Source organism: Anomalospiza imberbis, chromosome 13, assembly GCF_031753505.1.
Source record: "Anomalospiza imberbis isolate Cuckoo-Finch-1a 21T00152 chromosome 13, ASM3175350v1, whole genome shotgun sequence".
In the NCBI taxonomy this organism is placed as follows: Eukaryota; Metazoa; Chordata; class Aves; order Passeriformes; family Viduidae; genus Anomalospiza; species Anomalospiza imberbis.
In genome coordinates, this window is record NC_089693.1 from 1314214 (window position 1) to 1328214 (window position 14001).

The window sequence follows — 14001 nt, forward strand, 5'->3', positions numbered from 1 at the left end:
CTCACTTCCTGAATTTAAATGCAGCACCAACTGTCTCTGGAGATAAAATGATAAATATCACAGAATCCCAGGATGGGGTGGCTTGGGAAGGACCTTAAAGTTCATTTCCCATGGGCAGGGAACCTTCCAGCACCCCAGGCTGCCCCAGACCCATCCAAGCCAGCCTTGCTGCTGCTGTTAAACCCCAGCCAGATGGATTTGATCCTCCCTTGGATGTTTGAAAGTTCACTTGTGGATTACAGCTAGGATCAGAGTCATATTGGAGAGTAACAAGAAATATTGGGCAATTTAATTTCTCCTCCCGTGCAGGACACAGCTCCTGGAGAGAGGGAATGGGTTCCAGAGCCCAGCCAGCCCCAGCCCAGCCTGGATGTGTTTTATGGCTGAGTTATAAACCCTGGAAAAACAGCTTTTAGAAATAAAAATGCTGACACAGTGGTCAGTGTAGTGACAGCAATGGCACGGGTTTAAATTGAACTTGCTTTGTCAAGCCAAGAGCACTTAAATAAAACACGGGAAAACCTCATGGAAACACACAAACTATTTGTGGTGGAACACCTCTAAACAGTTTTTCTGGGTTATGGATTAAATTCCATTCCCTTCAGAAAAATCCTGAAGGAAGAAAGGCAATCTCAGAAAAATGAAGTAACAAAAAATATGATAAAAACAATGATAATAATGATGATGATGACAGCAATAATACATAATAATGATGATGATATAGTTGTATATCTAATTTCATTATATTTTAATTTAATTTTTAATTTATTTTTTTATTTCTGAGGGGATGACTGAGCACCCTTAGACCCCTCTTGCCTCAAAGGGAACAGGAACACTCCCCACTTCTCAAAGCTTAGGCAAAGCTTAGGCAGGACTCCCATCCCAGACTTTCCCCTCTCTCCTCCCAACTTTTTTGGGGCAGTTTCCTCAACCTCCCAAATACCACTCCCACTTCTCATCACACACAGCTTTGCAGCAAAGAAATTCCAGAGGTTTTAAGGGCTCAGAAGAGCATTAAAGAAAATGAGAAGATTTACTGACAATTTTACATCCTCACCTGCCAGTACAGCCCTTGCTGCCTCGATCCCACAAGATATTTCCTTTAAATTAATGTGCTGCTAACACCCAGGTGTGGGGCTGGAGCACCACTTCACTGAGTGCAGATGATTTTAAATCCTACAGCAAACACCAGCTCCCCTTTTCAACAGCAACAAGAGTGTCTCCACTGCCAATCCCCACGTCAATAGGGTGTTACTTTAATGACAGTGACCTTGCGTGGCTCTTGGAGCACCTTTTTCACCTTTTTGGAGGCATTTTTCTAAGGCACTGTCCTTGTTTTCATCATTTAACATCACTCAGAGCACTTCAATCAAGCTGCTGCTGGTGGGAGAGGTCTCGGAGGAGCAGCTGACAAACCAATTAACAAAGCACCCAGACCCAAACTACCTCCTGCACATCTGGTTCAGGAGAAACCCGTGGGAAGTGAGGGAGAGGAAAGTTGGGAAGGTGTAAAACCAGAGGAGGAAATGCAAATGAAAGGAGTTTTACCAATAAAATTCAGCCTGCATGTGGAATTGATGAGCAGCCAAGTCAGCCACTAACAATCCTAAATAAACTCCAAATATCTTGTGGTGGATCACTGAGCTGCTGGGGCACAGCTTTTAGTTCAGCAAAGGAACTGGGAAATGCTTTATTTATAAAATCCTGCACTTATATCACTCTTTTTATCACCCACACCACCACAAAGTCTTCCTGCAGTACAACCTCAGCCCTTTTATGGCTAGAATTATTTACAGAGTGTATGAATTTGGTCTGTATCTCTCCCAAAATCCTGAGGGAGGGCTCTCCAGCACCACAAACCATTCAAATGTGCAGTGAAACAAATGAAGAGCTCTCCCTCCCTCCCCTGGGACACGTCAAATTGTGTCACCCTGCCACTCAGGGCTGGCTCCAGTGACACCGATTTACCTCATCTGCAAGCACTGATTCAGCACTCACCACCTGCATCTTGGTCAAAAGGGTTTTGGCAAGGAATTTACTGTGTGAAAATGTAAAAATGGTTCAACTCTGGGCAGCAAAATGTGAAATGTGCCAAGATGCAGAGGGCCGGTACTGAGACTGCTCAACTTCATCTTCTGCTAAAAATCCTGGTTACAGTTCACTTAAAAGGTCCAGCTTCACCTTAAAATGAGGAAAGAGAGAGGGAAAAAGAGGGGCAAAAAAGAAAAAAGGAAGAAAGGAAGAAGGAAAAAGCCTCCACACACCAGGCCCTACCTCTTACTGGAAGTTTTATTTAAGTTTTATTTAAACATGGAGTTTTATTAAAGACCTCAAATGAACAAACCCATTCTAAATACAGCCCAAATTAGCAACAGGTAAAAGCACATGAATATACAGGGAACTTAAAGAATTAACCAAGGTTAAATGAAAATATTTTGATGTTATTTTTGATGTAGGAGTTGATTTGAGAGCTCTCTGCATACCTCCATGAAGGAAATCCCCAGGCTCCAAACATCCGAGTGAATCCCGTACTGCTCCCCCGAAATCCTCTCAGGCTGTGGAGACAAGCAGAGGAAAAACTCCTGAGCCTTGCAGGCAGACAGGGATTCTGCTCCAAAGCTGCTCCAGGGCAAGGGATGGGGAAAAAAAATCACAGGATCCTGGAATATTCTGAGCTGGGAGGGATCAAATTCCAGCTCCTGGCCTCACGTAGGCATCCCAAAATCCCACCCTGGGAGCAGTGTCCACACACTCCTGGAGCTCCCCCACTCCCTGGGGAGCCTGGGCTGTGCCCCAACACCCTGTGGGGAAAGAAACTTATCCTAAAATCCAATGAAAGCTGCCCTGGCCCAGCTCCAGCCCTTCCCTGGGTTCTGTCACCGACCCCAGAGCAGAGATCAGAGCTGCCCCACGGGAAATGGAGACACCAAAAAACACCAAGATGCTTCAAAGCTTCCCTGGCAGGGAGCAAATCCAGGAAAATTCAGGAATTCTTCAGGAAAATCTGGGTCCACGCACCTTGCAAGGCTGGCCTTGGATTTGTGTTTGGGTTGTTTAACCCAGGGGAAAAGCCATGGGCTCGTGCAGGTGAGCAAAGCACAAGGTCAAGTTGAGAGAATCCAATTTTCCACTTCCCTCCCCAAATCCAGGCACCACAGCAAGGAAAAAATTCCCTGTGTGGAGCCCAGAGGCTGGGGAATAACTACAGTTAAAAAGCCAAGTTACTGAAGCCAAAAGAATCACCACATGGTGGCAATTTTATTTTATACACTTCTTAATTTTGGGCTTTTTGACCTGTAGAGAAAAAAAAAAAAAAAAAAAAAGCAGCCCCTGCTCCAAACTATTAATAGCAGGTTTAATGCTTCATGAAATAGAGTGCTGTAAAAAATATCTGCTGGTTTTTACTTGAAAGCTACAATTTAAGCATTTCCAAGGTCAAGTACAGCATGAAATGCAACAATAAAAGGCTCCCTGAGACTCCTCTCCCCACTGTGCTGTTAATGCACCTGTCTGGCCCAGCCACCTACAAAGGATTTTCACTCTTTAATAATCCAGAGACCTTTGTTAGAAAACAAACTCCCAAATTAGTGCCACTCCAATGTGTTTTTGGATGTTTACCCTGTGCTGCTACTCCCAGGTCAGGAGCTTTTATCGCAGCATGAATGTTAAATAAAAACCACACTGCTGCCCATATTCCCTCTACAAACAACCTTCCAAAACCCAAAAAAAAACCCCACAATGTCACAAAATTGACCAAATCTCCCTTGTGAGTGACCCAAAAATCTTCTTTTATTGTTTTTTAATTCATTGAGTATAATTAAGCTAGGTCAGCACATCTCAGAAATGATTGCAACAGCATAGTGTGATTTTTTTAAGCTGATCAATTTTTATACTGACCAATTTTGATAGTGACATATTTTTATAGTGACAAATATCCTCACAAAGGTGCAGATGTGCAGCCAAAAGTAATTTTATAACGTGATATGGGATGTGCTAACCTGGCCCAAGCTAGGTGCTAACATCCACCCCATCTTTTAGACCCTTCCCAAGCCACCAAATGAGCTTTGTAATTCCCATTAAGCAATATTAATTTGTGCATTCTTAAAGTTCAAGCTTTAAACAGCAAGTTCCAGTGAGGAATTGTGGGTTCACAAAACATAAGGGCAAAGAAATCAGCTTTTTAAACAAAAGATGGATTTAAAAGTACAGAAAAGAAAAGGAAATTAGGAATAACAGATGCATCGAGGGTGCAGCACATGGATCACTCTAAATACACAGCCCAAGGTATTTTCTCTTAAAAATTTCTAGAACTGATTGTTTTTTCATCCAATGCATTTTTTCTATATAAAATGCTGATGACATGATTTTACTGAAAATGCTTTTTGGTTGGAAATTTTAATTTCTCAATCAAAAAGCTTTTTTTGTTTTCAGAAAAACAGCCCCAAGAAAATCAAAAAGCTTTTTATGTTTTTCAAAGCAAAACCTGAATTTTTTCAAGAGTTTCACATTCACTGCCAGCCTGCCAAGTGGATGAAGCAGAGCTTATGACCTTCATTATTTTTTGAGGGCTTGCCTGGAAATTTGATGACAACAAATGACTCAATCAAGAAGCAAAGTGATTTTCACACAGAAAATCAGATCGAGAACATTTTGAGCTTAAACTTCTGTTTCACAATTAAGAGATGGAGGCATCACATCCATCCAGAAAGGCAAAAAAAGCAATTTATTTAATGCACACCTGGGAAAGAGAACTGTAATCTTGGTTTGGGCACTAAAAGCATAATACAATTTAATTCTCAGCCCTGCTTAAGACCAGTTTGAAGCAACAGCTGAGCTGGAAAAGTTGATTAATTTGAAGCTGTTTCTTTGTCTGGATCTCTGTGTTCCAGCTCTTTTTTTATCTCTGTTTTTTATTAAAACCCCCCATTTTTCTGCTATTCTGATGTATTTATTTTATGCTATTTCTGAGCATTCTGATGACACAGGACAGCCCAACTAGGATGGTGACTTGAGCCTTTCAGAAGCCACACAATGAGCACACCTCAAGTGGAAAAGCACTTAGCAAATAAATGGGAACCCTGACAAGAAAATCAGAAAAAAATACCTGAAAGCGATTAAAGGTCATGGATTTCTCCCTCCCCTTCCCTGAGGTTTGAAAAACACAAGCACCAACCACTTTGTGCTGTTTATATTTTTATTTTAAACCAGCAGAGCACTTATTTTCTCAGCAATATTAGGAGCAGTTTGCTCAAAGGATTTTAATGGCCAAAATAAGAGCTCAGAAAGTGCTTTAAAAACTGAAGCAGTGGAGTTTTCCCCTCTGAAATGGGGAATTGAAAAGGATCCAATGGATCTGATGGAAAATCCACTCTGGTTTGTGCAGAGAAATTTGTGCAGAAAATCCACTCTGATTTACTCAGGCTGGCACTTGGCAGCTCTGAACCCAAACCCTGCCCCAAATGATGCATCCTTGGCAATGTGCTAAAAAAAATTATTTTAAAAAAGGGAATTTAGGGACTTTAATGCACAGGAACAGGACAAAAATGGTCTTGTGTTAACAAAGACTGACCAAAATTTGTACAGAATAGTGGGAGTACTGATGACTTCCTGCATTCTGAGTTAAAAACCTTGCACTTTAATACCCTGATGTTATTCATCCCAATGTTTTTAGGTCCAGATTTCCACGGGTTGTTTAGGAATGCCCACCAACCTCTGCACAGTGCTCCCCTAAACTCCAGCATTCCCAAAACGGGGCTGGTTTGGGGCTGGCAGTGATCTGCAGAGAGCCACAAGCTGTGAGTGAAAAACTGGTTTTGAATGTCCAACTGGCTCTCTTTGTTCTCTGTTGCCAAAAGGAGCAAAAACAACAGAAAATATATTTTAAAAAAACCACTTTTCCAATATTTCTCCTCCCTCTCAGCAAGCAGTAGTAGAGTTGTCCCACAGAATGAAGACAGGGGATGGAAAGAGATGGAGATTTGAGGATTGATTTAGGATATCTCCTGCCTTGAACAGAACAAGAGTGAGGACAAATAATTCCGTTTAAATGTTCTTCCTGCATAAATGCACTTACCGCCATATAAGCATTTGTTCCAACATACGTCTTGGCTATGGAATTCACCAGCTATCAGACAAAACAGTCTGTTAGAACAATATAAAGATAATGTGGAAATAAAATGGGCAATTATTCCTCATTTAACCTACAATCATCATCCCTATAAATCAACTAAAAATTATGTAAAAAAGGGAAGGGATTTATCCGCCAAGGCGTTAAAAATGATTAAATCTCGCCTGGGCTGGGGAATGAGGATTCCAATTTAAGCAAGCACTGCATTACAGTTTATGGCAGATAACCTTAAACAATTGTGTTAAACAGGATGCTGCTTGTTTTAGTACCCCAAACCAGTCTGATATAAAAAGTGAATTAGGAGGAAGCGGGATTGAGCACACTCATTTTTCAGTCAGATGTGAATAAAGCCCCAATTCATCCCTTAAACACTGGAGGGACAACAGAGCCTGCCAGCCCATAATACAAGGCTGACCTTCTCTTTGGGCCTCGTGTTTGGCTGAGAGGAAAAGGTGCTGAAATTCAAATCAACAGCACAGCGAGCTCATGGGTCACTAGCAGAGAAGTCCTCCAGGGAGGCCCAAAATGGAAATTAATTAAAATTTGTGCTGCACATTGTCAAAGCCCACCACTATTGTTGCTCCCAATATTAATTTTTATTGTGGGCCAGTTGGGCTCCCCAGACACGTCTCTTGCTCTGCCCTCCCTTTTGTCTGGGCAAAAGGCTCCCAGATCAAAGCTGCATTTCAATGAAGTTTGCTATTCGTAAGTAGTAATTACAATATCAGCAGTTTTTACTGTCATTAAACAATGAACAATCATATTCAGATGGAGGAAAAGTCGCCCAGAGATTAAAAATGAAAAGAGTTGTCCCAGCAGAGAGGGGTTTGCTGTGGGGCTGCCAGGTGATTTGGACACCAGGAGGGGAATGAGGAGAGATGCAAAGGGGGAATTTACCTGGGTGCTGACCCCAAAGTCACAGAGCTTCACCTGGCCCCGGGTGTTCACCAACATATTGGAGGGCTTCACATCTGTTTGGGGGGAAAAACTGGATTATCCACATTCTCCTGGATAATAAATACACCATTTATAGAGAATATCCTCAATTGGAAGGGAGTCACATCCAAATCCAGCTCCTGGCCCTGCACAGGACAACCCCAAATATCCAGGGAGCACTGGCATGGTGGCTTTTGATAGGAAATAGTACAAATATCTATTTCAAATGCAGTAGTTTGTGAGTCAGCTGCACAGATAAAATTCCATATATAAAAGAAAAATACTAAATTCATCCTCTCCATACAGATATTAGATGGTATTTACACAGATGACTTTATACAATACTAAAAATCCACATTATTAAACCTGCAGGTGACACCAATCTGGATCAGACACCAAGTGCACTGATGGACAGGAAAATAACTCACAGGGATTTTGACAAACTGGAAAATCAGCCTGAAAAAAGGATGGAATTCCATAGGGGTAAGTGGAATTACTGCATTTGGACAGGGATTAATCCTGAACTCACAGGGATTTCACCAAATTGCAAAATCAGCCTGAAAGAAAGATGCAATTCCACAAATAAACCATCAATATCCATTCCAAAACCAGAGCATCAGTGACAATATTCTGATGTTGACTGCCCCTGATGCCACAGGAAGTTGGTGCACTGCTGTAAAATAAAATCAGCTGGGAATAAACTCCTGAACATCCAGCCTGGCTGTAGTGCAGGAAACTCTGAACATCTTTGCAGTTCCAGGGATGCCAGTGGGGGAGCAGAACGTGCACGTTATAGCCTGGCTTAAACATGGGAAGATTAGAGCCTGGCTTTGCCTAATCACTGCCTTCTTCTGTCAAAATGGATTAAAGGCAACAGCTTGAAACAGTGCCTCCTCTCAAAGTGAGCACTGGTTGGGGGCAGATGGATGAAACCCAACTAGAAAAGAACCTAATTTTGTTTATCATTAGGTTTGCCTTGCTTTAGCAGCTGTTTGCTGGTACCACAGGAGCTGCCTTAATTTGTCTCTGCAATGTAGAAATGCAGAACCTCAATTAAGAAGCTGATTAAAGCTCGCCTCTATTTGAGCTAAAAATCCAGATTAAAAATGGGAGCACCCAATAGATCCTATAGACCCCAGGTGGGTCAGTACTTTTTAAGTGAGGTATCAACACTGCTGGTACTGTAATTCCTGTCAATTCTGTAATTCCCCCCGCACAAAACCCAGTCCTGAGCATGCAGAGGCTCAGTTTGTGTTTGCTGATCTCCATCTTTAGGAATTCCACCCACGTGCTGCACTTTTGATGGAGTTTTGCCTCCTCTGGAGCTGAGTGACTTTGCTAAATCCAAGCAGACGTGCAGAGCACACCAGAGGCTCTCTCCTGAATCCTGAGCAGAACAAGGTGCAGAATAATCCTGTTTCACCTTCTTCCTAAAAAGATGGAGCCACCTCTGAGCTGGGCTTGGCTGGGGGTGGAATGAGCCCAGCCCCAGGAGCACACAGGGAATGCTGCTATTCCAGGATGTCCAGCTGTTCCTAACTTTTAGGGGAAAACTGAGTCCAACCAGTTCTGCTTTTAGCTGTAACAAAAAGGATCCCGAAATCCTCCCACAAACAAAGCTGAAAACCCTAAAAGGAGGAAAGCACTGGGAAATTGGCCCCTTAAGGATGGGCAGGGGAGGCTGGGGACCCTACAGAGCAAGGGGCAGTCACATAAACCCTGTAGGAGCAAATCCAAGCTGTCCTTCCAGCAGAACCAAACACCTCAAAATCAGGGAATTTACTCAAATATTTGCTGTACATTCCAATGGCTGTGCTCATTTCCTCAAAAAGGAAAGGAAGTGACAGCCCTGCACAAAATATCTGCTACTGAAAGCAGGAAGGACAATCAGCTCATCAGCAAATCAGCCCTTTGCTCTCATCACCCACTTCAGTTAATGGGTTAAATATTTTTTGGGTTTGGGAAACGAGTGTGCATAAATAATGTTCTGCACCATCTGCTTGTGATTAATATTAGTGTTGAGAAGTGAAAGAATTTAAACAAGAGCCAAAAGGGGTCATTATGCTCCCATTACCAGGGCTTGCTTAATACAAATGATTTCTATGAAGCATCATTATAGAGGATGAACAAGTTCTCCTCGTGATGGAGCTGCCTGAGTAGTTTCACCTCTCTGCAAACAAACAGGACCTCCAAGCTCTTACTCACCAGTAAATAGAACCATCAGAGGTTCAGCTTTTTGAACGCCAAACATTTCACTCGTTGGTGGCATTGAAAAGCAAACAGATTCATGATTGTGTGAAGGAGAAAAAAAAAAAAATAAAAGCCCTGAGATGCTTTAAAAGCTGTCTCTTGACTTCTCCTGGCTTTTAAAAACAGCAAACAGCAACAGGCTAGGTTCAAGGAAGGCAGCAGCATGGTTTGGCAGAGGCCAGGATTAATTTTTTTTTAAATAAGCCTTAAGTGGTCCATGAGTGGGCAAGCCCCTGTTCAGCTTTACATACAGACATAAATAAATGCATGAAAACACAGAACGTGTGTTCAGCTTCACATACAGACACAAATAAATGCATGGAAACACAGAATATGTGTTCAGCTTCACATACAGACACAAATAAATGCATGGAAAGACAGAATGTATGTTCAGCTTTACATACAGACATAAATAAATGCATGAAAACACAGAACGTGTGTTCAGCTTCACATACAGACACAAATAAATGCATGGAAACACAGAACGTGTGTTCAGCTTTACATACAGACATAAATAAATGCATGAAAACACAGAATATGTGTTCAGCTTCACATACAGACATAAATAAATGCATGGAAACACAGAATATGTGTTCAGCTTTACATACAGACATAAATGCATGAAAACACAGAACGTGTGTTCAGCTTTACATACAGACATAAATAAATGCATGAAAACACAGAACGTGTGTTCAGCTTTACATACAGACATAAATAAATGCATGAAAACACAGAATATGTGTTCAGCTTTACATACAGACATAAATAAACTCATGGAAAGACAGAATTCTGGGATGGCTTGGGTGGGAGGGGACCTTAAAGCTCATCCTGTCCCCCCCTGCCTTGGGCAGGGACAGCTCCCACTGTCCCCAAACACCCCTGGATTTGTGTCTGTGCTCCACCGGGTGGCCCTAATGCTGATTATATCCCCCAGAGATAAAACAGCAGTGGGGGAGGCAAAAATGCAGCTCTAGACATCTCTGGTGAAATCCTCAGCAAGCAATCAGATGGGTTTTTACCTTCAACAAAAGCTCTGGTCAAATTCTGCCTGCCCAGAGGTGTGGCTTGTTCACCTCAAGCCTTTCAAAAAGCTTGGATTTAGTATCTTAAGGGTTTTTTCCCACCCTTAATCCTTCTATGATTCCATGGCTTATGAAAAGCAAATGGAAAGTCTATCTACCGCATTTTGACATCATAATAACAACAGCAATAACATTATTATTATTATTATTAATAACAACAGCAATAATAATAGTGAGAAGGTGGGAATGCTCCTCCAGTGCCTATCCCTCCCAGCCAGAACAAAGAGGAGCGGAATATCCTTGGATTTCTGATGTCCTGGGGGAAAAGGAGGTGGTCTGAGTGATGCACAGACCTCCTCCTGCCACAGAGCAGCTCTCCAGATCCTCTATTCTCCTTCATTTCAAACCAGCAACACTTCCAGAACTTCCATTTAAAACCTAACCAGGAACTGAGGTGCCCAAACCACGAAATAAATAAATATTTGTAATATATATAAACAGCCCCAGTACTCACAGAGCCAAGTCACCAAACCAGCTCAGTACAATTAAACACAAGTGGGTAACATTGATTTCCTGCAATTCCTTTAAGAAGCAGGTGTGAACAAAGAAAAACACAGCAGATAAAATGCACACGGTCTATACTTATTCTTGAACTTAACAGATTCTGGTTTGTCTTTAGACAAACTTTGACTTTGTACATGATTAGACTTGTTTAATTGCTAATTCTGTTTTAAATCTAAGTTAATTTCTCATTACCCTTCCATTTCTACTTCTTATCCTCTGGGGAAAAGAGCACACTTATCATTGGGACATTCTCACATCTTCCAAGGAAGTGGTGGAGGTGTTAATCTTATGTTTATGTTTGATGTGGGTGTGATGACTCCAGCTCGGGTTTATTAATATGCACGGCTATCACCTCATTAGTTGTGAGGTTTGTTTTGAAGTGAAGCTGTAATATTTGCTGAGATGTCTGATCTGCAATAAAAGACTTGCTCATTGTTTGTTTCCTTCGCTTTAATTCCCTGCTTCAGCACACAGCTCTGCCCTGGGACTGCTGCAGCCCTTCCCTGGAAATTCCTCACTCTCCTGCTCTGCCCTGGGTGACACAGCAAGAAAATCAGGAGCCAAAATCAAAACCAGGAGACAGCTAAAGGACATCACCTGCAGAAATAATCACCTGCCTGCCATTCCATCCCTCTGTCCCTGCTTTGAAGATACAGAAATTCACATTTTCTGTATCCCAAAAATGGGTAAAATGATACAATTCTGAACCTGGAATGCTCATTGTGCCCTCCATGGCGTTCTGCAGTGCTGGGTCAACCCAGCAACAGAGCAAGGCCAGAAAAATCTGAAGAGTGATGAAAAATCAGTTTCTGAGCTTGTCTTCAGACCACAGCAAGGACCAAACATCATTCATCAAAACCCCAGAGCTGCTCCTCAATCAAGGCAAGGAAACCCAGGCAGGAGGGGAGGTTTTGTCCTACTGGCACAGCAAAAATCTGAACCAGCTTCTAAATGTACAGCAGCACACCAAGAAAATGTCACAGCATTTAAGCTCTCTCCAAATCACAATCAGAAGGTGGCCAGAAAAATTTTAAAAAAGTAAAAATTTCAAATAATTTTTCTTTTTGGGTGTTGCAAAAGTGTGGTGTGAAGCCTATTAGAGAGCCATACCCAGCCATGAGGGTGTGAGGCCTGTGAGGGGCTGAGCCCAGGTTGGTTTACAAAGCACAAGCTGAGTAATCTGAGTTTTCCAATGTTCCTGCTGCCTTTTGTTTTCTATTTATTCTGACAATTCCTGAGGCAGCTCCAGCACCAGACTGTTCCTCCTCTTGCAGGGAGGGGACGGAGCTGATAAACAAACCCTGCAGCTGGCAGCCCTCAGGAGAGCAGGTGAGGTGTTCCTGAAACACCTCCAGAAATGGAGCCACCTCAGCCACCTGCGGCTGCTCCGGGAGATTTCTGCCCTTTTCATCCAGCCCAGGCTCACATCCAGCCCTTCACCCTGGCACGCAAAGGGTGAGGGGCCTCAAGCAGTGCCAGGGGAGGGTCAAAGTTGGGCAGTGGGGAAGATTTCCTCACAGGAAAAGCTTTTCCAGCCCTGGCACAGGAGATTCCATCCCTGGAGGGGTTTAACAGCCGTGGGGACGTGGCACTTGGGGACATGGGGCAGTGCCAGGGAAAGCTTGGCCTGGATGGCCTCAGAGGGCTTTTCCAGCATTAATAATCTGTGGTTCCAGGAAATCCAGGTGCCGAGTGGATCTCTGCTGGTGCTTCTGGCCAGGACACGCTGCCAGGCACAGCCATCCCTTGGGGAGGAGCCGTGAGGGAGCGAGGAGGGGCCGGAGCCACGAGGGCGTGAGGGGATCCATGAGGGTGTGAGGGGATCCATGAGGGTGTGAGGGGATCAGCGAGGGCGTGAGGGGATGCGCGAGGGCGTGAGGGGATGCGCGAGGGCGTGAGGGGATCCGCGAGGGCGTGAGGGGATGCGCGAGGGCGTGAGGGCAGCCGCGAGGGAGTGAGGGGATCCATGAGGGTGTGAGGGGATCCGCGAGGGCGTGAGGGGATCCGCGAGGGCGTGAGGGGATCCGCGAGGGCGTGAGGGGATGCGCGAGGGCGTGAGGGGATGCGCGAGGGCGTGAGGGGATCTGCGAGGGCGTCAGGGCAGCCGCGAGGGCGTCAGGGCAGCCGCGAGGGCGTGAGGGCAGCCGCGAGGGCGTGAGGGCAGCCGCGAGGGCGTGAGGGCAGCCACGAGGGTGTGACGGGAGCAGTGAGGGCGTGAGGGGAGGCAAGAGGGTGTCAGGGCAGCCGCGAGGGTGTGAGGGCAGCCGCGAGAGTGTGAGGGCAGCCGCGAGGGTGTGAGGGCAGCCGCGAGAGTGTGAGGGCAGCCGCGAGGGTGTGAGGGCAGCCGCGAGAGTGTGAGGGCAGCCGCGAGAGTGTGAGGGCAGCCGCGAGAGTGTGAGGGCAGCCGCGAGAGTGTGAGGGCAGCCGCGAGGGTGTGAGGGCAGCCGCGAGGGTGTGAGGGCAGCCGCGAGGGTGTGAGGGCAGCCGCAAAGGCGTGAGGGGAGGCAAGAGGGCGTGGGGGCAGCCGCGAGGGCGTGAGGGGAGGCAAGAAGGTGTCAGGGCAGACGCGAGGGTGTCAGGGCAGCCGCGAGGCTGTGACAGGAGCCGCAAGGCTGTGATGGGAGCCGCAAGGCTGTGATGGGAGCCGCAAGGGTATGAGGGGAGGCAAGAGGGCGTGAGGGCAGCCGCCAGGGCGTCAGGGCAGCCGCCAGGGCGTGAGGGGAGGCAAGAGGGCATCAGGGCAGCCGCGAGGGCGTCAGGGCAGCCGCGAGGCTGTGACGGGAGCCGCAAGGGCATGAGGGGAGGCAAGAGGGCGTGAAGGCAGCCACGAGGGCGTGAGGGGAGGCAAGAGAGCGTGAGGGCAGCCGCCAGGGCGTCAGGGCAGCCGCCAAGGTGTGAGGGGCTGGGCCCAGGCTGGTTTGTAAAGCACAGCTGAATAATTTGAGTTTTCCAATCTTCAAAGAGCCGTGGCAAAGAATTCCGCGTTCAACCGGATCTTCTTGGTTTCTGGCCTTTTTCAAGAAGAGAAATCATCCCATCCTTTGGCCTTGGTGATTTTTAACACCCAGCCAGGGCAGGGGTATTAAAGATCCACTGAGGCGC

General features: G+C 45.3%; 1 protein-coding gene and 1 long non-coding RNA gene across 13 annotated transcripts in view; one reads left to right on the plus strand and one right to left on the minus strand.

The window, feature by feature from the left end:
- The window catches only part of LOC137481673 (uncharacterized), a 358787-nt gene that overhangs the window by 98124 nt on the left and 246662 nt on the right, over window positions 1-14001 (plus strand). The window lies entirely within an intron of this gene.
- Window positions 1-14001, minus strand: part of MAP2K5 (mitogen-activated protein kinase kinase 5) — a 136046-nt gene that overhangs the window by 57093 nt on the left and 64952 nt on the right. For all 12 annotated transcript variants that reach the window (XR_011003580.1, XM_068203505.1, XM_068203506.1 and 9 more), the window contains 3 exons: window positions 7025-7098; window positions 6074-6124; window positions 2484-2555 (listed from right to left, as the gene is read on the minus strand). Coding sequence is in view for 11 of the 12 variants with exons in the window: in XM_068203505.1 (XP_068059606.1) it covers window positions 2484-2555; window positions 6074-6124; window positions 7025-7098 (197 nt within the window). In the remaining variant the exon portion in view is untranslated. The remainder of the gene's footprint in view (window positions 1-2483; window positions 2556-6073; window positions 6125-7024; window positions 7099-14001) is intronic.